The 26,868-nt window shown below is 32.4% G+C and overlaps 1 protein-coding gene across 1 annotated transcript in view; it reads left to right on the forward strand.

Annotated features, from left to right (window-relative positions):
- Nucleotides 1–26,868, forward strand: part of CCDC169 (coiled-coil domain containing 169) — a 96,697-nt gene that overhangs the window by 24,753 nt on the left and 45,076 nt on the right. The window contains exons 9-10 of the mRNA XM_031961359.1: nucleotides 14,599–14,634; nucleotides 19,755–19,828. Coding sequence (XP_031817219.1) covers nucleotides 14,599–14,634; nucleotides 19,755–19,828 — 110 coding nt within the window. The remainder of the gene's footprint in view (nucleotides 1–14,598; nucleotides 14,635–19,754; nucleotides 19,829–26,868) is intronic.

Below are 26,868 nucleotides of genomic sequence, written 5' to 3' on the forward strand. Positions count from 1 at the left end.
ACTGGATTTCCAACTTGATATGCCTGAAAGATAGTTGGAGATGTGAAACCAGAGATCAGCAGAGATGTTGGGGCAGGATAGGTAGATCTAAGAATCATTAGCATAGAGATAATTAAATCCATAGGAGCTGATGAGAAGAACAGAGGATCCATAACACAACACTAGAGATTCCTATGATTAGAAGTTGTGATCTGAATGACAACTCAACAAAAGAGACTGAGGAGGAGTGATCTGATAGGTAGGGAGGAAAACCAGGAGGCAGCAATGGCCCTAAAGTAAATTAACAAAAAAAGCTATTTGAATATTGCTGGAAAACAATTGCAAATAAGATTTTAAAGATTAAAAACTTCTCCTGCAGTTTTGGCTTTGTCTGGCATCAGGAAGCCTAAGATAACACTGACCCTCCAGAGGATCCACAACAAACATTCCAATTGTTTCCTGATGAAGGTGTTAAGGACATTGAGTGAGACTAGTTTAAAACTTTCCTTGTATATACATACATTCTTCCAAGAATGCTATCAGTGGTTTCTAGCTGCTGATGTTTGGGCCTGAGCCACACCTACCCATCATTCTTTGTTTTGAAGTTTGAAGATAGACACAACATATACTCAAGACCAAGTATGTTTCTCAGTTAAGAAACTAAAAGAAGTTTTGTTGTTGCTCAGTCATTGTGTCAGACTCTTCATGACCCCATATGGCGTTTTCTTGGCAAAAACCCAGGAGTAGTTACTGCCTTCTCCAGTGAATCATCTTTTGTCAGAATTCTTCATTATGAATGTCCATCTTGGGTAGTTCTGTACAGAATAGCTCATAGTTTCACTGAACTATGCCAAGTTCCTGGCAGTGATCCAGTCAGGGGAAAGAAGCTTACCTCTTAGCTAAATCTTAAACCAGGAAGAATGCTAAAAGAAATAAATAGCAATATAATGCTCACATTCATTGTCAGGTCCTTTAACAAGGTGATAAGAGTCTTATTAAGAAATCTTAGCTTTCATGGATTGCACAAATGAGCAGATCAATGGAAAACTTATTGTATATCTAGTTGTGGAGAGGCTATGCATTTTTGTTTAAAAAAAAAAAAATAGCCCCTGCAATTGGCAGGAGGCTTAATTAGGAAAATCGGTATATATGGTCAGGTTATATCAATTTTTTACACTTGTTCTGGCTCATTCCTCTAGACATGAAATTTTATCAGCTTTATATCTTATTGAGATGGACATTCTTTCATTCTCAACCATGTGGATCTCTGGACTCATAACCCAAGCCAATTGATCTCTCCTGCACTTCATCTTCTATCTCCTTAATCCATGACTGCTTCCTCCAAATTAAAATTACACAGATAAGATTCCCTTTGTCTCCCAATTATTGGTCAAACTAAGTTGATAGACATAGCAAAGGACAAGTAGAAACCATATACCTTAATTCATTACCTAGATTCATTTGTCAACAATATTATGAGGGCAATTAGGTATATCAAAAGGAAGAACTAAAGACAAACTGATGAATTCAGAAAAGATTCTTAACTTTTTTTTAAAATGTCACAAACCCTTTGGCAATCTGCAAATACTATGGATCCCCCTTCTCAGAATAATGTTTTTAAATGCATAAAATTATGTAAGGTTACAAAGGAAACAAATATATTGAAGTATAGTTATCAATATATATTTTTAAAAGTAACATGCTCATAGATAAACTCCAACCTAAAAACCCCTGATTAAAAATGAAATTTTCATAGGAATAAAAAGTCTTCAGTGTAAGGCAATTAGACATACTTAATAGCATCATAAATTTATCTTAGCTCAATGGGTCAATTAAATGACTTCTAAGGGCCCCTTGGACCCTTTTAAGACTATGCAAATTTGAGAAACAGAATTTATCATAATACACATCTGCTGTCCAGGTGGCTTCCCTTTGTCCTCCTGAATAAGAAATATCTACATTTAAAAAAAAAGTGGAACACATATCCAAAAAAGTGAGGTAAAATGTCATATTGGATAGAGGATATACTTAGAAGCAGAAAGACCAAGGTTGAAGTCTTAATTCTGAACCATAGTATGTAACCTTGGGCAAACCATTTAACCTCTTAGTTTTCCAAGGCCACTCTAAGACACTATGTAAGTTATAGAAGACATTATAAATCTCCATTGGGAAAGGAAATTTCTTCACTGAGTTTCCTTGATTATGTTAGTTAAATCACAGATCTATTTCAAAAATCTCCCTTCTAATAAAAACACAAAACAAAAATGAAAACTTCAAAAAAATTACTATATGTCAATAGATATAGGAAAAGCTTTTGGAAAAAAATACTATGCATTGATAATTTTTAAAAACACTAAGAAGATTAAGTGTAGAAGTATTTTTAACTTCTTTTTTTTATTGTGAGTTGAACCATTAACACACACAAGCATTTCAGCATACAAAGATGAACCTAGAAAAATATTGACATAAGAAACTGAATTTGTTACATTCAATTTTTTAAAAGAAACACACACCTATATATATATATATATATATATATATATATATATATATATATATACACATATATACATACATATATGTATGCATATTAACAAATCAACAAAATTTTTCCACGTTTATGTTCCCTTCTGCACTTTTTTGTTTTCTTCTGTGCATTAAAATGTTTTATTAATGTCCATAGAAAGGTGACCTTGAAAATGGGAATATGTGTGTTTAGATCCCACCACTGACACAAATTGACTTTGTGTCCCTAGGCAAGTTACTTAATTTCTTAGCACTCTGGTACCTAAAACTTGAGTTGTAGAGAAGATGGAAGAATACCTGCTTTAGTGTTGGGAGTTTCTTCAACCATGAGTTCTCTATACAAATAGCAAACTGTTGATCACAGGTCCAGTCAAAGCTTTCCCTTATCTTCCACCAATAACAAAAGCCTCACTTGTAACAAGTATGTATAGTAGAGCAAAACAAATCAACAAAAAAATATATTTTTGAGTCCATTAGACCTCTCATTTTTTCTTAGCATAATTAAAAATCTTTTCCATATGTCAAGAGCTAATATAATAGTAGACAAATATTGGATACATTCCCACTAAAAACAGGTATAAAATAAGGATTCTTACCTTTGGTATTTTTATTAGTTGTGAATATTAGTGGATATTATTGAATAATATTAGAGACTGTAACATTACAGTTTTGAAAGATCTTCAGTTCATTTCTTTGGAGACTGTTGTGTTCCATAATTAAGAGCAATATAACCAAAAGAATGTCATTTTTAAAAGATGGGTTATTATTTAAAAAGATGAGTCTTTCCTTCAAGCAGAAGCTTTAGGCTCACTAAAAGAACTTTGCAATTTCTCAAAGGCAATCCAACCTCTACACTCTTTCCCTTGTCAAAGTGGAGCCAATTTCTTGTCCATTTTTGGTGACTATCGAAAAGAAATACTGATGATTGAGCTGCCTACATGGTTGGGTCAACTACATAGTATTAATTGGACAATGAACTTTCTTAAACCATTCATTTGCCTGTGAGAACAGTTAGAACCTATTTCAGCATGATTATGGATTTCATTTAAGGCACTCTTCAGTGTTCTGGGGCTTGATATAATCAGGAGGATATCATATATGAACAGGAATATCTGGAGGACATCGCTATCTGTAGGGATCTTTTTTTCTTGATCTCTGTAATTGATCTCCACAGACCAAGATTAGGTCTTTTTGTTCAGTATCTCACTGCCTATTAATCACTATAGATTAGTTGAACAAAGTTATCTCTTAAATTAATATTTCAAGAAATCTTATATAATTTTGGCTTATGCATGGGAAATAACCTTGTTAGAGGAGCAATAAAATCCTATAATAAAGTAGGCTCCTTGTACTCTCTGAATCTTTTAGTCAGTTGTGTAAAGGTAGAGATTTGGTCTACTATGAAATAATTTCTTGTAAAATCCTGCTTATTCCCCTACCTGTATCCTAATCAAAGATGATCTGGATGTTTATTGATTATACCCATAAAATCTTATAAAGATGTGAAAGTAGGCATAAGGGTTAGTTATTTATATTTTCTCCTTTGGGGGGGGGTTAATAATCGTGTCTGAGTTTTTTCACACTTTTTTGGTTTCTTCCCCTCCATCAGATACTTTGCCCCTCAATTTCTCAAGGTACTGAAAACTCTTATCACCTTCAGCATGGAGCTCATCACCTTCAGCATGGAGCTCATCATGAGTATTAGACCATTTTTGGGTTTTTTTTTTTTTTTCAGTGCTACTTTCACTTTATCAGCATATTGAGACTATGATATTCGAGAACAAAAGTGATTCTACTAATCCAATTTGTTATAAAATTTTTTTGGTCATTTTTTTCCATCTTTCATCTAATCAATTTTTAATGAAGAAAGATCTTTTAACTGCAAAATCCAACTCTATATATTTTCATGGCTCCAGTTATTGGATTTTTCTTTTTTTATATCGGTAATAGGTATGCCTGATAGGAATATTCCTCAGTATTTCATTTCTCAAAACTTTTACAACACAATCTTAGCTTCATTACACAATGAGCTGAAGGTATAGTTTTATTTGTATATTGAAGATTTTATTCAATTTCATTAAAAATCAATAGCTTCTACAAAGTGAAGAAATACTGAATACCTGCATGCTATTTTCCATATTTTCCATAAATATGGTATCAACTCCATATTAACCATATTTTATCTGTTTCTCCAGTGGAAAAAATCCTTCTCCTTGGAAGCATAAACAAAAACAAATTAAGAATTGAGCAGCAATATGTCCACTCTGTTTTCCATTATTATTGTCCTATCTTCCACAAGCAGTAGTCCTATCATTTCTTTGGTGCTTTTCCCCCTCATTTTAGTTTGGGGAAAAATACTCCTAACCCTTTTGTTTTTCATTTTTTTTTTTTTTTTTTTTTTTTTTTTTGCCAGCCTCTGGTCATTCTGAGCTTTAGTCTTTCTGAATTTTTTTTTTTTTTTTTTACCAGACTAAACCATACTTTTTGTACTTACCTTCTGCATCCTGCTTCAGTTTCTTTTTTAAAAAAACATTTGCATTACGTGATTAGTTCTCTATCCAGGATCATATATTTAAAGCTGGAAGGAACTTTAAAGGTGGTCATTTAATCCATCTCTCATTTTAAATATGAGGAATTGAAGGTCAGAGATTAAGTGATTTGCCTAAGGTATTTACTTTTGTTCTTTACCATAAACTATAATATGGAATAGTAATTTCTTTGCAAGATTTCCATCCCTTTTTGGAGAGATTAACTCTAGAACAAAATTTTCTTTTGATTATTATAAAAATCAAGAAGGTATTAATTATTCTACTTTTGATAGAGAGTTCCAACTAATACTTAAATAATTGAAGTTCCATATTTCTATTGTATCATGACTTTTGGTATCTTGGTCTTAAGGTACCAGAGCACAAAGATAAAAATAAAGCAATTATTGCCCTCAAGTATCTTATATTCTGTTGGAAATAACATATATAAGTAAACGCAAAAAAGGAAAAATGCTAAAAAAATACAAGCTCAAATTTTAGTTAGAAGGACATGAGCAGTGAAGGTTGGGGATGGAACAATCTAAAAAGGTTTCATGTAGAACAAGGATTCTTAACTTTTTTCTGTAATGGAACCTTTTGGCACTCTGGCAAAACTTTATAAACTCTTCTCAGAATATTTTTAAACACAAAAAATAAAATACATAGGGTTTCAAAAGAAACCAAAGTTAATAAATAAAAATAAAGATGTGATTTTCTCATCCAAGTTCGTGAACTCCTGGAAATTTATCTATTAACCATTGAGGGCCAAGAATTCCAGATTTTGAACACTGATGCCAAATGTGGTTCTTGGGATAAGTTTTGAAAGAAAGAAAGGATTCAAAGAAGCAGCAGTGAGGAGGGAATACAGTCCACATATGGGGGACAGACAAGAAGTAAACACAGAGATGAAAGCAATTACAAAAAGACCGATGAGAACTGGATCTTAAAAGTGTACAAAAGAGATTAATGTATTAGCTAAAAAAGTTTATTGGAGCAAGTTGTGAAGGGCTTTAATTTGATTGTCCTGGAGTTAATATGGAGACATAAAAGTTTATGGAGTAAAGGAATGACATGATTAGACTTAATGCTTTAGGAAAACCACTTAGGCAATTGCACAGGATATGGATTGGAGTAGAGGGATAAGAGGCAGAGAGCAAGGAATAGCAGGAAGCTATTGCAGATGCTCAGACATCATGAGGACTTGAACTAGGGAATTGGCATCAAGGAATGGAGAAAATATGAGAGTTATTGTATGAAAGTAGAACTATTTTTATTTTTAAATACAAGCTAAACATTTAAATGTAGATTGATGCTTGCACTCATATTTCAGACACAGTCATATTTCATATATAATACCCTGAGGGAGGAATAAAAGCTATATACTTTCAGTGACCACATGTGTACTATATTTCAATGTATTTTGATCTATTGCTATTTATGTGTACTTTGTTAAGTGGATTTATTGTTTATATTATTTAATTTTAACTAAACTAATTTTAATAAAATGGACAAGTGCATTAATAAGATTTCTGCAAAGATTTGAAGAGAATATTAATAATGTAAATAATCTAAGCACAAGCAAAAACCAAGAAAAATGGAAGAGCTGGCACTTTTATACCTATTACAATCTCATAAACAGCTAAATTACAGAGGCAAAAACAATGACATTCTCATAAAATATGATAAAAAATTGAGCAAAACTTTCCAAAATTATCAAGATGCTTTAAATTTGGATTTAGATCCATTGTAATTATCAAGGAACCTTTCCTTATGTATATAATTTACCTTATTGGCTAATTATAGTATGGAACCATCATGATTACCAAGATATTTAAAATTAAGCATTTGTTGTAAAAAAAAAGATGTTACCTTTAAAACTTTATAATTACCTATAAAAAATTTGGAAAAAGAATCTTAAACTTATTTTAAAAGTATTCCAAAGACCTTCATAGGTTTTGAAGTCACTTGTTAAAAATGTAACACCTTCCAGTTAATTTGCACAATTGATGGGAAAGATGAAGATTTACTAGTTCAATTTCAACAAAAAATATTGAACCATCAGTTAATAGGATTGAAAAATGAATACATGACTAAGTAAGTATAGCCAGTGATGCACTTCTTTAATCTGAATCTAAATATCTTTGTGAAGTATCTTTTTCCACCTAAATACCAAGTATCAAAACAAACTAGACTCAGAACAGAACCAGACCTTTAAATCACTATATCACAAAGTGTTAAGGCAAACTTTTTAAAAAAAAATAATGAACCATATTCAATTATATTGCTTTCTGAAATTTATTGAATACTTAAAATGTTTAGTGAGCAAAATGTTTTGTACCATTAAGAAATAAAAATTATTTTTTAAATGATGTTTAATTCTTTTAAATTATTTTTGTGTTTGTTTTATAATATACCTAATATATTAGCATAATATTATGTGTATAATTTATAAGTAAATTATACATATACAGAGACTGTCCTGGAAATCTTAGGACACTTTTAAGTTGTTAACCTCTTTAAGAAAGAGAAGGCTTTTGGCAAAGCCTATATTAGAGATGTGTACTTAAAAAACTTTACTGTTAGGGTACACAGTAAAAAAAATTAGTAGTGCACTGGTGTAGAAGATGTATATTTTTAGGTTTTGCCTGGGAGGGAGGGAAGGAAGAAGAGGTTGTATAACCAGGAAAAGCACAATTCATGGATCTCATGCAAATTAGACTTTCTTGTTCTCCCCCATCCCCCACCCCCCACAGATTAGCTGTTTTAAAATAAGCTGATAATGTAATGATAAGCCCACTTTTCCCTTTTGCTCTCAGGGTTGCATAAGGAAGAGACCCTCTTCAGTCCAGAGGAGAGGAAAATCTCACTTTGTTTCATCTCACATTCTTCATTCAAATAAGGCTTTTGCCCGGTTTGAAAGGAAAATTTGATCCCCCTAGAACCAGCAGTGTCCACAGTCACCAGCAGCAGTCTTTTCTACATTACAAGAAATGATCCTAACAGGATGCAGTAGTGGCTGCTGCCCCCCCATGTAAGTTGCCAACCCCAGTTTATCATGCCTAAAGCCAAACCCGGTTGAGAGCTTCAGCCAAGTTACTCTTAGTCACAGGGCTGTATCACATCAAAGGTTACTACTTTTCCTTATGTAAACCTATAAAGGTTCCTTCTGTGGGCTTATGGGAGTCTTTACTCTTTTCCATAAAAATAATAATCAGGCACATTAACTGTTATATGTTTTATTCATCTATATGTTAATCATGGAAGAAAATTATATTACTCTTATAGAAAATTATTGAACAGATGTTTATTCATCAAATATAATTGCATTTAAGTGATACAGCCTCCCAATGAAAAATAAAAATAAAAATGACAAAAATGAAGAATATCCAACATAAAGAATATTTTGAAACAAATCCCAAATATGTCAAAGATTTTGGTGCTATCAAAAATTTAAAAAAAAAACATTTCAGATCACATCTGAATGCATAAATCACTATTATACAATATACTCAAAACAATAGGTTCTATTTTCCTAATATTTATTTCTGTGGTTGCAGTTTGCTTTATCATATCTATTAACTGGTACAATAGTATGCAGTGGCAGAATTGGTGTTTGAATGGTTTTGACTTTCATTAACAAAACCAGTTGACAAATGTCTTGAGTTTATACTTAAATAATAATTCAGCAAATTCAATTTAACCAATAAATGCTGTCCCCAAAATCTTAATGTGGTTTTAAGCTTTAATGGCTTAAAATTACATTAAGACTTTTTTGGACACTGTATATTAAAAATAACTTTCATTTTTATGGTAACATTAAAAGTTTGCATCACAGGCCTATGATGTAATTAAGTACTTTCTGAGTGTAAAACATTGTACTAGATACTGGAGGAAACACAAAACATAAGTTCCAGGCCTCTTAAAACTTACTGTCTACTGGAGAAATTAGACATGCACAGTTTTTATGTACCATAATCCATGAAAACCTGATAAATTCATGAGAATTGTGTGAAACTAAAGTGAGGTCTAAGGTTCCAAAAGACATTACCAACACAACAAGGTTTTATGGAGAATTTCAATAATACTTTAAAGATGGGTGGTAATTTCACAGATAGTATGGGAAAATAAAGGGTTTTCAGGGATAGGAAACTATAAAACAAGGTTTAAAAGTGCATAACTGGATTTGTTAAGAGACCAGAATATCCCAATGTGGCCAAATTACAGAGTGGATGGAGAAAAGAAATATAAGATTGGAAAAGGAAGATGGCACCATATCATGGGCTTCCTGAAATGTCAGACAAAGAAATATGCAATTTACACACACACATATAAAATGGCAGAACACAGACTGAAACACTTTTTCTACCATATGTTGAACCACAACATGCCTAATAGAAAAGTACTTTGCTTTGGTTACAAAGACATTTTTTATTTCTGAATTGTGCAACTGGCAGAAAAAAATTAACCTTTTTGTATTAGATACAGATTAAGTAGATGTAAAAGATTCTTTCTTATGGAAACTATCTCTTCCTCCTTAATCTCTTCCAATGAACATTTTGGAGACTTCCCAAATCTGTGTTATGAGATACTGAAATCAATACTAAGGAATTCTGAGTTTATTTGAATATTTTCAAGGCCAAAATTTTATATATATATATATATATATATATATATATATATATATATATATATCCTTAAAAGACATTCCCAAGTCTAAAGTGTGTATCATGATATAATAGATTGTCCTCTAGATTTCCTAGGGGATTAAAAAGAGAGCACACCAAAATAAAATTTATTATGCAAAAGCTTTACATGGATAATATTTATAACGTTTGTACAAATTAATTTATAAATATTTTATATTTCAGTCATTTTCAAATAATTCCTAATAAATTACTGCGCAATAGTGAAAACCATGCTAGACTTGGAGTCATCCAGCCCTGAGTTTCTTTTTACTTGGTCACCGTGGGACCATAAGCATGTCCCTTAAACTTTTGGGACCCTTAGTTTTCTCATTTATAAAATGGGTATAATAATACCTTTAATAGCTGACTCATAGAGTTGTTAACAAAGTTTCAGATAATGATAAGTTCTTTTAAAACTTTAAAGTACTATAGAACTGTTAGTAATTACTGTTCAGTCTTGCTGAGTCTCTGTTCTGTAGCAGCTCAAAGACTGCAAATAGCTTGAAAAGGTCCAAGATTTTGTATCAGGCAACAACATGAGAATTAAAATAAGTTTACCAATCTATATTTTCTTTGTGAATCTGATACCAGAAAGGATCTATTTTTGTTGCCTGAAAAGATAGTTAGATGAAAGGAAAATGCTGATTCTACCTAATTAGCAAGCAACCCGCTTAAAAGGGGTGGGAAAAGTGCTATAAATACATTTAAGTGATGCCTAACTAAATCTGATGAGGTTCTAACTCAATACCCCCTGAACATTAGTGAAAATTACAGTTAATCCTGAAGCTGTGGAGTAATTTTCAAGCCTTTTCCAATACTTCTGAAGCAACTCTGATTTGTAGAGATAAAATGGGAGGGATTAGAGACAGAAATAGTATGCAGGGACAGACTATGCATTGTCCTAGGATACACTGGGATATGCTTCAGGGCATCTACTTGGTATGTGGGAGCTTTGAGGAGGCACACTAAAACACAGGAGGAGAACCACAAGAGACAAGTGTCATAAAAATGTAGAGAGGAAAGAGTCTCTTGGATAAAATGGTAGTCAACAGTACTGAAGAGAAGTCAAAAAGAATGAGTTTTGGTTATCAAGAGATAAAATGAGATACTCATAAAGCCCTTTGCAGGCTTGTCATTATTATAATTGGTTGCTTTGTAGAGATCAATTCAGTTGGCTGTTGAGGTCAAAAGTAGTAGTGTAGATTAAAGCTTGGAAGTGTGAAAGATTCATCTTAATATTTTAATCAGTGACTAGAGTGATAGCAAAGAAGATAAGTTAATAGATGGGGGGAAGGAAATTTCTAATTTGATTACTAAAAAAAAAAGTAAAAGCATAAAACCAACAACCAAACTAAGGAGAATTGGAGAGCCATAATTACCTATGAGTATTATTTAATGATCTATGATAAGATTTCGACTGTCTATCCATGAAATATCCATGAAAAACTACAGAAAATCCTGAAACTGGTTCCTAGATTTTTATTTTTAATTTTTTCTGAGTTTCTCCTTGGACTAGGGGAGTTACTTTCTTCTTCCAGGTTTCTACTTCTTGAGTTTATCTCAGTTCATAATATTTCTTCTTTTTTCCCCTCATATCTCCAGCTTCAGTTACTATATTGGGACTTTGTTCAGACTCATGTAGGTTCTCATACTCTTGGATGTAATAGGAAGGTCTTGATTGGTCCTGGATACAGTGGCTAAGATTAGGCCCTTAACATATGGAGGAACTCTTGGGTTTGAGTTCTGTAACCTGATGGCTCCACTGAGGTTTTAGCCATAGTCCATTCTCTGTCTTCTCTTTGTACCACCGTAAATCTAGAGTAGATGTCTTTTCTTAGCAAGATACTAGCATGTCTCAGTGTGTTGGAATACACGGGAGAGCTGTTGGGATACACAGGAGCCATCTGAACAGTGGCTGCTGGAGGTCTAACCCAGAATGGATCTCCTTTTGTGAGAAGATGATACAAGGAGACTTAGAGGCTGTTGCTGTTCTCTGACATCTCTGGTTGAGAGGCCGTTGCATTGTCTGACGTCTCTTCTCTTCCCTCTGCCTCCAATTTATCTCATTTCCAGTCCACAATACCTGCATCAGCAAAGGCTGCCCTACAACTCATTCAGATATTATGATCCACAGTTGTGGAGGCTCTCAGAGAATTGACCTGTCTGTCCCTTAACATCAGTGCAATGTTTTTGTTTGTATTAGTATCTGGCCTGCTTTTTTTTGTTCTTTTTACATGTATGTGTGTATATATATATATATATATATATATATATATATATAAACATGGTAGAAATATATTTAAATTTAATATAGGCATATATATTTATATGATTATCTTGCTGCACAAGAAAAAAATCTGATCAAAAAGGAAAAATAAATGAAAAATAAAATTCAAGAAATTACAAAAAAAAGAAGTTAAAATGCTATATTGTGATTCCCACTCAGTGCGCATGGAACTCTCTCTGGGTGTAGATGATTCTCATTATCACAAGATTATTGGAACTGATCTGAATCATCCAATTTTTTTTAAAGTGATGATCAACTCTGATAGATGTGGCTCTTTTTTATTATAACTTTTTATTGACAGAACATATGCATGGGTACTTTTTCAACATTGACCCTTACAAATACTTCTGTGCCAACTTTTCCCTTTCTTCCCTCCACCCCCTCCCCTAGATGGCAGGCAGTCTCATACATGTTAAACATGTTAAAGTATATCTTAAATACAATATATGTTTACATATTTATGCAGTTCTCTTGTTGCACAAGAAAAATCAGATTTAGAAAGGTAAAAATAACCTGAGAAGAAAAACAAAAATGCAAGCAGTCCCACACTTGTTTCCCAGTCTTCTTTTGCTGGGTATAGCTGGTTCTGTTCATCATTGATCAATTGGGACGGAATTGGATCCTCTCATTGCCAAAGATAGCTACTTCCATCAGAATTGATCCTTATATAGTATTGTTGTTGAAGTGTACAATGATCTCCTGGTTCTGCTCATTTCACTTAGCATCAATTCATGTAAGTCTCTCCAAGCCTCTCTATATTCATCCTGCTGGTCATGTCTTAAAGAACAATAATATTCCATAACATTCATATACCATAATGTACTCAGCCAATCTCCAATTGATGGACATCCACTGAATCATCTAATTGTTAAGAACCACATCCATAAGAATTGATCATCGTAAAACCTAGTTGTCATGCACAATGATCTCCTGATTCTGCTTCTTTCACTTAGCATCCATTCATGTATAAGTTAGAGTCAGTTCTCTATATATTTTAGAAATGAGGCCTTTATCAGCACCTTTGATTATAAAAATTCTTTCTCAGTTTATTGTTTTCCCTTCTAATCTTGTCTGCATTAGTTTTGTTTGTACAAAAGCTTTTTAATTTGATATAATCAAGTTTTCTATTTTGTGATCAATAATGATCCTCTAGTTCTTCTTTGACCACAAATTCCTTCCTCCTCCACAGGTCTGAGAGGTAAACTATCCTATGTTCTTCTAATTTATTTATAATCTCATTCTTTATGCCTAGATCCTGAACCCATTTTGACCTTATCTTGGTATATGGTGTTAAGTGTGGGTCAATGCCTAGTTTCTGACATATTAATTTCCAGTTTTCCCAACAGTTTTTGTCAAACAGCGAATTCTTATCCCAAAAGCTGGGGTCTTTGGGTTTGTCAAACACTAGATTATTAGAGTTATTAACTATTTTGTCCTGTGAACCTAATCTATTCCACTGATCAACTAGTCCATTTCTTAGAATACCAAATGGTTTTGGTGATCCACTGCTTTATAATATAGTTTTAGAGCTGGTACAGCTAGGCCACCTTAATTTGATTTTTTTTTTCATTAGTTCCCTTGAAAGTCTTGACCTCTTTTGTTCTTCCAGATGAAATCTGTTATTTTTTCTAGGTCATTACAATAGTTTTTTGGGCTTCTGATTGGTATAGCACTAAATAAATATATTAGTTTAGGTAGTATTGTCATCTTTATTATATTTGCTTGACCTATCCAAGAGCATTTAATATTTTTCTAATTAAGTCCTACTTTATTTTTGTGGAAAGTGTTTTGTAGTTTTGCTCATATAGTTCCTGACTTTCCCTGGGCAGATAGATTCCCAAATATTTTATACTATTGGCAGTTACTTTAAATGGAATTTCTCTTTGTATCTCTAACTGTTCGATTTTGTTATTGATATATAAGAATGCTGATGATTTATGTGGGTTTATTTTGTATCCTGCAACTTTGCTAAAGGTGTGGATTGTTTCTAATAGCTTTTTAATAGAATCTCTGGGGTTCTCTAAGTATACCATCATATCATCTGCAAAGAGTGATAATTTGGTTTCCTCATTACTTACTCTAATTCCTTTAATCTCTTTCTCAACTCTTATTTCCAAAGCTAGCATTTCTAAGACAATATTGAATAGTAATGGGATAGTGGGCAACCTTGTTTCACTCCTGATCTTATTGGGAATGGTTCCAGTTTATCCCCATTACATATGATGCTTACTTATGGTTTTAAATAGATGCTACTGACTATTTTAAGGAAAAAACCATTTATTCCTATATTTTCAAATGTTTTTAATAGGAGTGGATATTAGATTTTTATCAAATGCTTTTTCTGCATCTTTTGAGATGATCATATGATTTTTGTTAATTTGGTTATTGATATAATAGTCAATTATGCTAATAGTTTTCCTAATATTGAATTAGCCCTGCATTCCTGGTATAAATCCTACTTGGTCATGGTGTATTATCCTGGGGATGACTTTCTGTAATCTCTTTGCTAATATTTTATTTAAGATTTATGCATCAATATTCATTATGGAAATTGGTTTGTAATTTTCTTTCTCTGTTTTCACCCCGCCTGGTTTAGGTATCAGCACCATATCTGTGTCATAAAAGGAATTTGGTAGGAGTCCTTCTTTCCCTATTTTTTCATAGTTTATATAGTATTGGAATTAATTGTTCTTTAAATGATTGGTAGAATTCACATGTAAATCCAACTGGCCCTGGAGATTTTTTTCTTAGGGAGTTGATTATTAGTGTGTTCTATTTCTTTTTCTTTTTTTAAAATGTGACTATTAAAATAATTTATTTCCTTTTCTGTTAACCTGGGCAATCTATATTTTTGCAGGTATTCCTCCATTTCACTTAGATTATCAAATTTATTTACTATAGTTGGGCAAAGTTACTCCTGATTATTGCTCTAATTTCTTCTTCATTAGTGGAAAGTGCTTCCTTTTCATTTTTGATACTAACAATTTGATTTTCTTCTTTCCTTTTTTTAACCAAATTGCCTAAATTTTTATCTGTTTTGTTGGTTTTTTTTGTCATAAAACCAACTCTCTTAGTTTTATTTATTAATTCAATAGTTTTCTTATTTTCAATTTTATTAATCTCCTCTTTTATTTTCAGAATTTCAAATTTGGTAATTTATTTGGGGTTTTTAATTTGATCTTTTTCTAGCTTTTTTAGTTGCAAGTCCAGTTCATTGATTTTCTCTTTTTCTATTTTATACAAATACACATCAAGAGATACAAAATTTCCCCAAATTACTGCTTTGACTGCATCCACCAAATTTTGGTATATTGTCTCATTATTGTCATTCTCTTGAATGAAATTATTGATTGTATCTATGATTTTTTGTTTCACCCATTCATTCTTTAGGATTAGATTATTTAGTTTCCAATTAATTTTTGGTCTAATTTCCCTGACCTTTATTGATGTATTTTTGAATGTATTTTTTATTGCATCATGATCTTTAAAATTATTCATTCACTATTTCTACTATTCTGCATTTGATTTTGAGATCTTTATGTCCTAATATATGGTCAATTTTTAAATAGCTTCCATGGACTGCCAAGAAAAAAAAGACTACATTCAAAACCTCAACCTACTACAATGCTAAAAATCCTTGTATCAACTTCCATGCTCATCCCACTAACATGATACTCCAAAAAACCCTGAGTATGAATCAACACTACAACTCAGTTTCCTAATTAGCATCTGAAGCCTAACCTTCTTTATCATAGCTCTGACCTAAGGTATAATTATAATAACTCCTTTCTGTCTACATTCAATTTTCTCCACAAAGATCTATCATACCTAACTTTTCTAAAATTCTATTTATCTTCTTAACTTCTTATTTATTTTGTGGTTTGATTTATCTAGTTTTGAGAGAGCAAGGTTGAGATATCCTGCACTATTACAGTTTTGCTATCTAATTCTTGCAGCTCACTTAACTTCTCTTCTAGGAATTTAGATGCTGCACCACTTGGTGTATATATGTTTAGTATTAGACATTCTTCATTATCTATGGTACCTTTTAATAAGATGTAGTTTCCTTCCTTATTTCTTTTAATTAGATAAATTTTTGCTTTTGTTTGATCTGAAATCAGGATTAAGTTTTTTTTTTTTTTTTTTACTTCACCTGAAGCATAATAAATTCTGATTCAGCCTTTTACCTTTATTCTGTATGTATCATTATGCTTTAAATGTGTTTCTTGTAACAACATATTGTAGGATTCTGACTTTTAATCCAGTCTGCTATCCACTTCTGCTTTATGGGAGAGTTCACCCATTCAAATTCACAGTTAAAATAACTAATTTTATATTTCCCACCATCTTATTTCCCCCAAGTTATGCTTTTCTGTTTCCTTTCGCCCTTCCCTCCTCCCCAGTATTTTGATTCTGATTATCCCCTCCCTCAAACAGCCCTTCTCCTTTAACAGCCCCTCCCTCATTCTCATACCTTTTCCCTACTTTTCTTTTTGCTTCTATTAGCCTTCTCCTTTCTTTTCCCCTTCTCCCTCCCACTTTTCTATAAGGTGAGACAAATTTCTCTGTGAAACCAAAGATGTCTGATATTCTCTCTTTGAGCCAAAACTGATGAGAGTAAGATTCACACTATGCTCCCCCCTCCCTTCCTTCCCTCAATTATAATAGGTCTTCTTGGCCTCTTTATGAGATGTAATTTCCCTCTTTTTACCTCTGCTTTCCTCTTTTTTTAGTACAATCTGCTTTCCACCTCTTACCACTACAAATATTTGTGGCTTCTTTTACTTCAAAACCAGTTCAGAGGCTGGATTTGTTGTTAATTTGAGGGACATGAGGAAAGTGCAGAAAAAGATATCTCCTCTCTGCCATCTTAGCATCATCCCCTTGACTCAGCCCTCTGTAGCTGGCCTTCTGAAAGAATCCTGTGTTTTGCCTCCTAAATGATATTCTTGCCCTTTGTGTTGTTTGGCTTAAACCATAATGTGGGCTGGGCTAAATATTTTCCATACTCTTTAAGCAAAGCAGAGATTTAGGAGTTAAATAGTGGGGTCAGAACTAGAATTATCATGGAAAAACTAGAATTTTGTACTAAGGCACCTCTTTATTCCTAGGTTTTTGATTTGGTGAGTGAAGATACTGAGGAGAGATCAGACAAATTTATAAATGATATGAATGTGGAATGCATAGTTAATGTCTTAGATGGCAGAATTATAAAAATTTCTATAGATTAAAACCATAGGCTAAATCTAATAAGAATATATTCCATAGAAATAAATAAAATCCTACATTTTTATTAAAAGAAATCACCCAAATAAATGCAGAGTGGAATCAAAGATACATTTTAGGAATGTGAAAACAACCATTTATATGAAAAAGATCTGGAGATCTTATCATGAGCCAAATAGATGATATAGTTGCTCAAAAAAAAAAGCATCTAAACTCTCAGGGTGATAATATATTAAGTTCTCTAAGGTAGCGACTAACATGAATGAGAAGATTGAGGATCTCACTTTCAATAAGCATGTAAACCTCCTATTTCTGCTATAGTCAATCTAAGCATAAAGTATGGATTGGTCTCCTTCCTAGAAGTGTGATATTGGGATTTTAATAACAATGTCTGGGATCAACACAGAAATTGAAGGTGTTCCTTAAATATATTTTAAAAAAGATGGACTCAAATGTGGAAACAAAGAAGATAAAATTTCTAAGGAAGTAGAGAAAAATCTTCATTTTTTAAGGAGCAGCATAAATGAATGAAATGAGGAAATTACAAAGAAAAATCACTAAACCAAAGAGATGAGACTTCCAGAAGAAGCAGTTGGACCCTCTAAAGAGGAGGTAACTGATTTCTAAGGTGATATGAATCTATCATGCCATTGGTGGAGAGAACTTCTAGGAAGGGACAGAAAAAATAGATTAGAATAGTTAGGGCAAATAACTCCTTACTGTGGCTTCCTGAGACATCTATTTGCCAATTTAATAACAATAAAGAGGTCTGTTGTCTTGCCAAGCCATGAGAGAATCTCCCAAGACTTTTAAACATTTTTACTTTAACTGACTTCTTGTGAGGGCACATGCAATACTGCTAAAAGAAATCTAAGAAATATTACTATAGTAAATGAAATGTTTTTGCAAGGAGGGAGAAAAGGAAGTAGTAATGTTTTAATTATTATTGTTCTTCATAGATAAAAGCTTTAGAAGGAAAAAAAATGCAGATTTGGGAAATGAACAAGTTTAAAAGATGCAAAGTGAGAACAAGATTTGGATTTCTAAACTATGATTTAAAATATAGGAATGACAACCTACTGGACAAAAATGTAGTACAAGGAGAGTAAAGGGGAAAATTAACTTCTTTAAATACACCAACTAGATATCATGGAAGGTAGCTTCAATATAGGTATAAGACTAGCAGCAGAGAATTCCAGAAGTTCATGGAAGACAAAAACTGACTTAGATGGCAGAACTAGTGGCAAATGCAGCAGTTGCAAAAAGAGATGAGGGGGAGTGGGGCAAATTTAGGGTAAGAGTCCTTACATACAATCAGAGATATCCAAAGGTAGAATAGGATACCTTGGGAGGGGGTGGGGTTCTCTTCATAGAAGTGTTCAAAGTTTGGTTAACTACTTCTAGCCCATATTTTAGAGGAGATTATTATTCAGGTGATGACTGGACTAGATAGCTTCTGGATGATCCTTCCAATTCTGAGTTTGTCATTTTGATTCTGTGTTAATAAAATTATAGTGTGTAGAACCAAGATTAATTATTACTCTGCCCTAATCAGATCACAGTTGGACAGTAGTGCTAAATTCTCAGCTCTTCTTTTTTATGTAAGCTGTAGCATGTACAAATGTAGAAAGTCAAATAGTATGATGATATTATCCATTAAAAGAATTGGGAGTTGTTATCCTGAAGAAGACATGTGATAGTTATTTTTCAATGTTTTGGGAGTTTTCCTGGAGAAGAGATTACATTTATTAATACTTGAACCCCAAATAGATAGTAATAGTATTTGTCAATAATATTTTGTTTTTCTAATTACATGTAAAAATAGTTTTCAAAATTCATTTTTTGTAAGATTGTGAGTTCTAAATTTTTTCTCTTCATTTCCATCCTTCCCCAAAATAGCAAGCAATTCAATAGAGGTTATACATGTACAATCATTTTAAACATGGGGAAGATTTTTTAAAGGCAGATTTCAGGTCTACACAAGGAAAAAAACCCTCAACAATTTAGAGTTGTCCAAAAATGGGAATAACTACCTGGGGATACATTGAGTTCCCCCATTAATCAAAGTCTTTAAGATAGTTTAGATGACTGTTTATCAAGAATGCATGGCAGGGGGCAGCTAGGTGATGCAGTGGATACAGCACCAGTCCTGAAGTCAAGAGGACCCAACTTCAAATCTGGTCTCAGACACTAGTTGTGTGACCCTGGGCAAGTCACTTAACCCCAATTGCCTCAGAAAGAAAAAAAAAGAATGTATGGTAGACATTCTCAGTAAATTTATGGCATTAGATTAAGTAATCTTTGAAATCCTTTCCTATTATGAGAATTGGTAAACAAGGACATTTTTTTGTTATGTATTAAAAGTGTTTTGAATCTTTCAAATACATAGAAAGCAAATATAACTCATGAATTGATAGTCTCCTAATGACTTTAGAATTCTACTTTGTGTTCATAGCTTCTTGAGTTAGCCCTGTTTTTATTTACTTATGAAAGGAAAGAATAAATTACTTTTAAATTTTCTTTCAGTTAACAATTTCACAAGCCTCTAAAAAACAACCTATGGATTCTTTGCCCAAGATGAAAGAAAATATCCTTAAAAGGTAAGTAATGTCTCTAATTTCAGTTCAAGTTCTAGTTTGATTTTTGTGGATGAATTAATGAATGAATGTGAATGAAAAAATATTTAGCCATAGTATAGTATGCTTTAGCACTGTGCTTACTGTGAAGTATATAAATATACAAAAGTGAAATAGTCCTTTTCCTTGAGAAGTTTGCATTTTAATAAGAAGAAACAACACATAGAGAAAGTTAGGCAGGACAGATGGCACAGGATGGTGATCTAGAGCAGGGCTTCTTAGATTTTTTTCCATTTTCAACCCCTTTTTACCTAACAAATTTTTATGTGACCCTGGGTATATAGGTATATAAAATAGGTATACAAATCAAACATTTATTGATAATCATAATTTTATGATCCCTATATTCAGTTATAAGATTCCATATGGGATCATGAACCACAGTTTAAGAAGCTGGAGTCTAGAGAGTACATACTTCAGGACAATGCAGAAATTAATAGTCTGGAGGATACAGTGGATAAGACAAATGAGGCAAGATCTAGTGAGCTGGAGAGCAAAGCAGAAGGAGGAATTGCAATGTTGTAGCATAGGAAAGGAAGGCATAGAATCCAGAGAGCACATCAGCAGGGCGAATGGAAAGGTTTAGTGGTCTGTTGGACAGATGACTTAGACTTACCTCTGATAATTACCTCTGCAGGCAAATGCTACCAATAAATATTGGCATTCATTTTATTTCAAGAATAATAAAGTTAATCATCATAATAATCTAAAGCTGAATAATGCTCAAGGTGATATTTTAAAATTACATCACAAAAGTATATAATTAGTCATTTTAAAAACATTTTTTGATATATTTTTTCAATTACATATAAAAGCAATTTTCAACATTCTTTTTAAAATGTTGGGTTCCATATTTTGTGTCTCTCTCCCTTTCCCCCTTATTAAGAAGGCAAAACATTTGTTTTTTAAATATTATTTTAGTTTTTCCAATTACAAGTATAGTTTTCATTTTTGTAAAACTTTATGTTCTAAATTTTTCTCCCTCCTTCTCTTCTCCTCCAAAGACAGCAAGAAATCTGATATGGGTTAAATATGTGCAATTGTTTTAAACACCTTTCTGTACTTGTTGTGTTATGCAAGAAAAATCTGATCAAAAGGGAAAAAAACACAAGAAAGGAAAAAACAAACACTAACAACAAAAAGGTGAAATACTATGTTTTAATCCACATTTAGTCTCCATAATTCTCTCTCTCTGGATGCAGATGGCACTTTACATCATGAGTCTATTAGAATTGCCTTGAATTACTTCATTGTTGAAAAGAGCCAAGTCCATCACAGTTGATCATCACATAATCTTGTTATTACTGTGTATAAGGTTGTCTTGGTCCTGCTTACTTCACTCATCATCCGTTCATGTAAGTCTTTCCAGGCTTTTCTAAAATCAGTCTGCTCATCATCTCTTATAGAATAATAATATTCCATTACATCCATATATCATAACCTATTCAGACATTTCCCAAATAATGGTAATCAGTTCTTGTCACAACAAAAAAAGCTGCTACAAACATTTTTGCACATGTGGGTCCTTTTCCCTCTTTCATGATCTCTTTAGGACACAGAACCAGTAGAGAGACTGCTGGATCAAAGAAGGGTGTGCACATTTTTATAGCCCTTTGGGCATAGTTCCAAACTGTTCTCCAGAATGGTTGGATCATTTCACAACAGTCCCAACAATTCATTCATGTCACAGTTTTCCCATATCCCCTCTAATATTTATCATCATTCTTACTGTCATTTTAGCTAATCTGAGAGGTATGAACTGTGTTAATTGAAGGCAAAAAATTTTATATGGATTATATATGTGCAGTCATGCTAATCATATTTCCATTAGTCATCTTGTAAAATGAAACAGTCTAAAAATAAAATTAAAAACAATAAAGTTAAAACAATAAGTATATTTTAGTCAGCCTTCAGATTCTTTCTCTGGAGATGAATAACATTTTTCATCATAGGTCCTTCAGAATTGTCTTGGATCACTCATATTGCTGAGAATAGTTAAATCATCAGTTGATCATCATACAGTTTTGCTGTTACTAGGTATTATAATGCTCTTCTCCTTCTGCTCACTTCATTTTGCATCAGTTCATGTAAGTCTTAACAGGTTTTTCTGAGAATATCCTGTTTGTCTTTTCTTACTGAACAGTATTATTCTATCACAATCATATGCCACAACTTGTTTAGCCATTATCCATTTGCCACCATCAAAAGAACTGCTACAAATATTTTTGTACATGTCACGCTCCTGTTTTTTCTCATCTCACTGAGATGCAGATCTAATAGTAACACTGCTGTGTCAAAGTGCATATATGGTTCCATAGCTTTTTGGGCATAGTTCCAAAGTGTTTCACAGAATGTTTAGATCAGTTGACAGATCCACCAGCAGTGCACTAGTGTTTCAGTTTTCCCATATCTCCTCCATTATTTACAATTCTTCTTTAATATTCACTAATCTGATATAATCTGATAGGTATGAGATGATACCTCTGAGCTGTTCCACTTGCATTTTTTTAGTCAATAGTAATTCTGAGCATCTTTTCATTTGACTATAATAGATAGTTTTGATACTTTGTCCAAAAATGATTCATTCATACATCCTGACCATTTGACCTAATATATCAATTAGGCAATGGGTCTTATTTTCATAAATTTGACTCTATTTTCTATATATTTGAGAAATGAAGACTTTTGTTAGAGAAACTTGATATAAAATTTTTTCACAATTATGATTACTAATTAATTATAGTAATTCAATTACAATTTTCTCCTATTTATCCTACTCCTCTCTCTTTCATCCTGTGTATATCCCTTAAACTCTCTTGTTTCTGACTACTATCTTCTCAATATACCCCTCTTTATGTCAGTTCTTTCCCTTTCCCTTCTCCCCTTCCTTTCCTATTTTCCTGTTTGGTGAGGATGAAATTTGTACTATGAGTGTGTATGCTACTCTTTTTTTTTGAATCAATCCTGATGAGAGTAGAGATTCACATATTCCCCTCTTCCTCTCCATCTTCCTCTTCACTGTAAAAGTGCTTTATTTATATAAAGATAATTTATTCTATTCTAACTTTCACTTTTCCCTCCTCCCAAAGCACACTCCTCTTTCTCACCACTTATTTTTTTTAGATAATCATCTCATATTCAAATCACACCTGTGTGCCCTCCCTCTATGTATATTCCTAACTACCCCAATAATGAGAACGTTTTTAGGAGTTACAAATATCATTTTCCCATGAAAGAATGTAAATAATTCCCTTATTATTTCTCTTTCCTGTTAATCTTATTATTTTTGTGAGGTTTATATTTGAAAGACAAATTTTCTATGTAGAGAATCGACTCAAATTTATAAAGATACAAACCATTCTCCAATTATTAAATAGTCAAAGATATAAACAGATAATTTTCAGATGAAGAAAGTAAAACCATTTATAGTCATATAAAAAATTCTCTAAGTCATTATTGATCAGAGAAATGCAAATTAAGACAACTCTGAGGTACCACCTCACACCTCTCAGATTCGCTATGATAGATAATGATAAATGTTGGAGGAGATGTGGGAAAACTGGGACACTAATACAGTGTTGGTAGAATTGTGAATGAATCCAACCATTCTGGAGTTTGGAACTATGCTCAAAAACTTATCAGACTGCAAACCCTTTGATCCAGCAGTGTCTCTCCTGGGTTTATATCCCAAAGAGATCTTAAAGGAGGGAAAGGGACCCACATGTACAAAAATGTTTGTGGCAGCCCTTTTTGTAGTGGCCAGAAACTGGGAACTGAATGGATGTCTGTTAGTTGGAGAATGGCTGAATAAATTATGGTATATGAATATTATGGAATATTATTGCTCTGTAAGAAATGACCAACAGGATGATTTCAGAGAAGCCTGGAGAGACTTACATGAACTGATGCTAAGTGAAGTGAGGAGAGCCAGGAGATCATTGTTCACAACAAGAAGATTATGTGATGATCAATTGTGATGGATGTAGGAGATCATTGTGCACAACAACAAGATTATGTGATGATCAATTATGATGGATGTGGTTCTTTTCAAAAATGAGTTAAATCAGGCCAATTCTAATAGACTTGTGATGGAGAGAGTCATCTGCATCCAGAGAGAGGACTGTGGGATCTGAATGAGGATCACAACATAGTATCATCACTTTTGTTTTTGTTTGCTTGCTTTTTGTTTTCTTTTTAAATCTTACCTGATTTTTCTTGTTCAGAATGATAGTTGTGAACATATGTATAGAAAAATTGCACATGTTTAACAAATGTTGGATTACTTGCTGTCTGGGGGAAGGACTGGGGGTAAGGGAATGAGAAAACATTTGGAACACAGGTTTTGAAAGGATAAATGTTGAAAATTATGTGAAAACTAATGTTGAAAATAAAAAGGCTTAAAAAGACAATTTTTCTATTCAGCTCTGGTCTTTTCATCAAGAATGCTTGAAAGTTCTCTATTTCATTTTTTCTACTGAATGTCTGCTTTTCCCCCTGAGGTTTCATCAGTTTTTCTGCATAGGTAGATTCCTGGGTTATAATCCTAGCTTCTTTGCCCTCCACAATATCATATTCTAATCCTTCAATCCACTAAATCTTATACTGAATTTAACTGCATAATATTTGAATTATTCCCTCTTGATTACTTACAGTACTTTCTCTTTGACCTGGAAGGACTTGAATTTGGTTATAATATTCCCTGGAATTTTCATTCTGGGATCTCTTTCAGGAGCGTGATCAGTGACTAATTTGAATTTCTATTTAACACTCCGATTTTAGAATATCAGGGCAGTTTTCCTTGATACTTACTTGAAAGATAATATTAAAGTTCACTTTTTTATTAATAAGTTCTTAATAAAAATATGTATATTACAAATTATTTAAGCATCTGCTTATAAATGGCATTGTTCTAGGTAGCAACTGTCCAAATTAAGATTCTAATCCAGTTTGCTCATCTCCACAAATTTCCTGCATATTTCCTAATACATTTGAGGAGAGGAAGTTCTAATTAATCCTTGATTTCCCTAAACTTACACTATTATTATTACTATCTGACTAATAATAAGATCTGACAATATATTAAGTTCAGTACTTTAGGAGATATATTTTAAGATATATATATATATATATATATATATATAATATATATATCAGTGATTTGCATCCAGATTTATGATTGTTTGCTAGTCCATAAAAGTTTACTACAAAATGCTTTTTAAAAAACCCATACATTTAAGAAAAACAATAATAAAAATCATTGTCATCAAATTTTAACTCTTAATTGAGGGAGAAGAAAGAAATAAAAAGATTTCCAAATGAGAAAAATCAGCTAAATGTTGCCATGCCCAAGCCCTGTAGTAGGAGGCAAAATTGAAAGAGTTGTACAGACCAAATGACATATTATACATTCTAGAAAGGAAATATGCTACAGTGGACACATAGCTGAATTTGGATTCATGAGAAATCTGGGTTTAAATTGATCTTAAAAATTATCTTTCTTTACAATGATCAAGTAATCTCACTGTATCGTAGTTTTTTCACCAGTAAAATGTGATAATACCACTATTAACTTCCTTCCAGAGTAGTGGCAAAGATCAAATGAGACAATATAAAACATTTTGCAAACTTTAAAACAAGATCTAAGTGCCAGCTATGATTATGAAGCCTTTTATCATTAAGAGGAGAACAGAAAGTATATTTTTTTCTATCTAGAAGGAGGAAATGAAGGAACATGGTAGGTTTGGGTCTGGGTGAAGCCAAGGAATTTTAAAGCTAGCAGATTGTGATGGCTTTAGCTAAGGGGATAGAAGCATACTCCAAAATCAGGAGCCAACTGATTGCAAGTCAAGGGTGTTGCTATCCCAAACTGAATATTATCAAACTTTGTATATATCTCTTTGTTCTACTTGAGAAGTGACTGCCTGTAGAAAATTTGCTATTTCCTTATTATTACTATCAAGACCCATTCAATTTAATTCTTCTCCATTTTATTTCCTCTATCTTCCCCATCACTACATGGTGAACTGGCATCACTTATCCTCAGGAATTTCCTGTTCTCTTTTATTATTTTTTGGCTCTATATACTATATATATATATATATATATATATATATATATATATGTATGTATAGATGTATACATACATATACATAGATACAGTAGATACTTTTTATATTGAATTTTGCCCCCAGGTAAAGCTGATTTTTATTGTATTCTGAGTAAGTGCCCAAGTGGATCACTCAATGAGGAACAGTGAAAAGAATTTATGGGCCAATAGCCCCAACTTTATCCACAAAATCATACTGAAGTGCTTGTGCCTTGATTTTTTAAAAATGTAAACACTTGTATAAAGAGCCATATATTATATATATGTGAAAAATTCTTATATATATATGTAAAACAATACTATATTGCTATAGAATTTTAGCAATTTCCAGGAAACAATGTAGATATTTTATTAGTCTCAATGTAGACTAACTTGGGAAATACTTGCACGTCATGGCATCACCTCCCTGATGCCATGGTTCTCTTCAAGAATGAAGAACAATCAATCTTTTTTAAAATTTTAATAATTTTAATTTAAAAGAATGCAATCAATTTAATGTTCAATCTATTTACATTCAAATATGTGTATTTCAGTGAATAAAATTCCATAAAAATATTTAATTTTTTCCTATTTTTCCATCAAGATTCTTTCTTTGTTCATTTATTCCCCTTTCACTTGTTCTCTTTATGATCATAATTAGTGTGTATACTCAACTCTTCTATTTCAATTTTAAACTCTACTTTATTTCATAAAGGCTTCCCTATATTTGTTTATGTTTTACTTACTTGTCAATCTTAATGGCATTATATGTTTTTCCATTACATTTATTGACTACAATTTGTTTAGCCATTCCCCTACTAGTGGACATTTAAACTGCTTCCAGTTTTTTGTCTTTACAAATGATGAAACCCTAAACTTCACATTATCAAATTTGAATAGGATTTGATAGGAACAGATT

The sequence above is a fragment of the Sarcophilus harrisii genome, chromosome 3 (assembly GCF_902635505.1).
Source record: "Sarcophilus harrisii chromosome 3, mSarHar1.11, whole genome shotgun sequence".
Taxonomy (NCBI): Eukaryota; Metazoa; Chordata; class Mammalia; order Dasyuromorphia; family Dasyuridae; genus Sarcophilus; species Sarcophilus harrisii.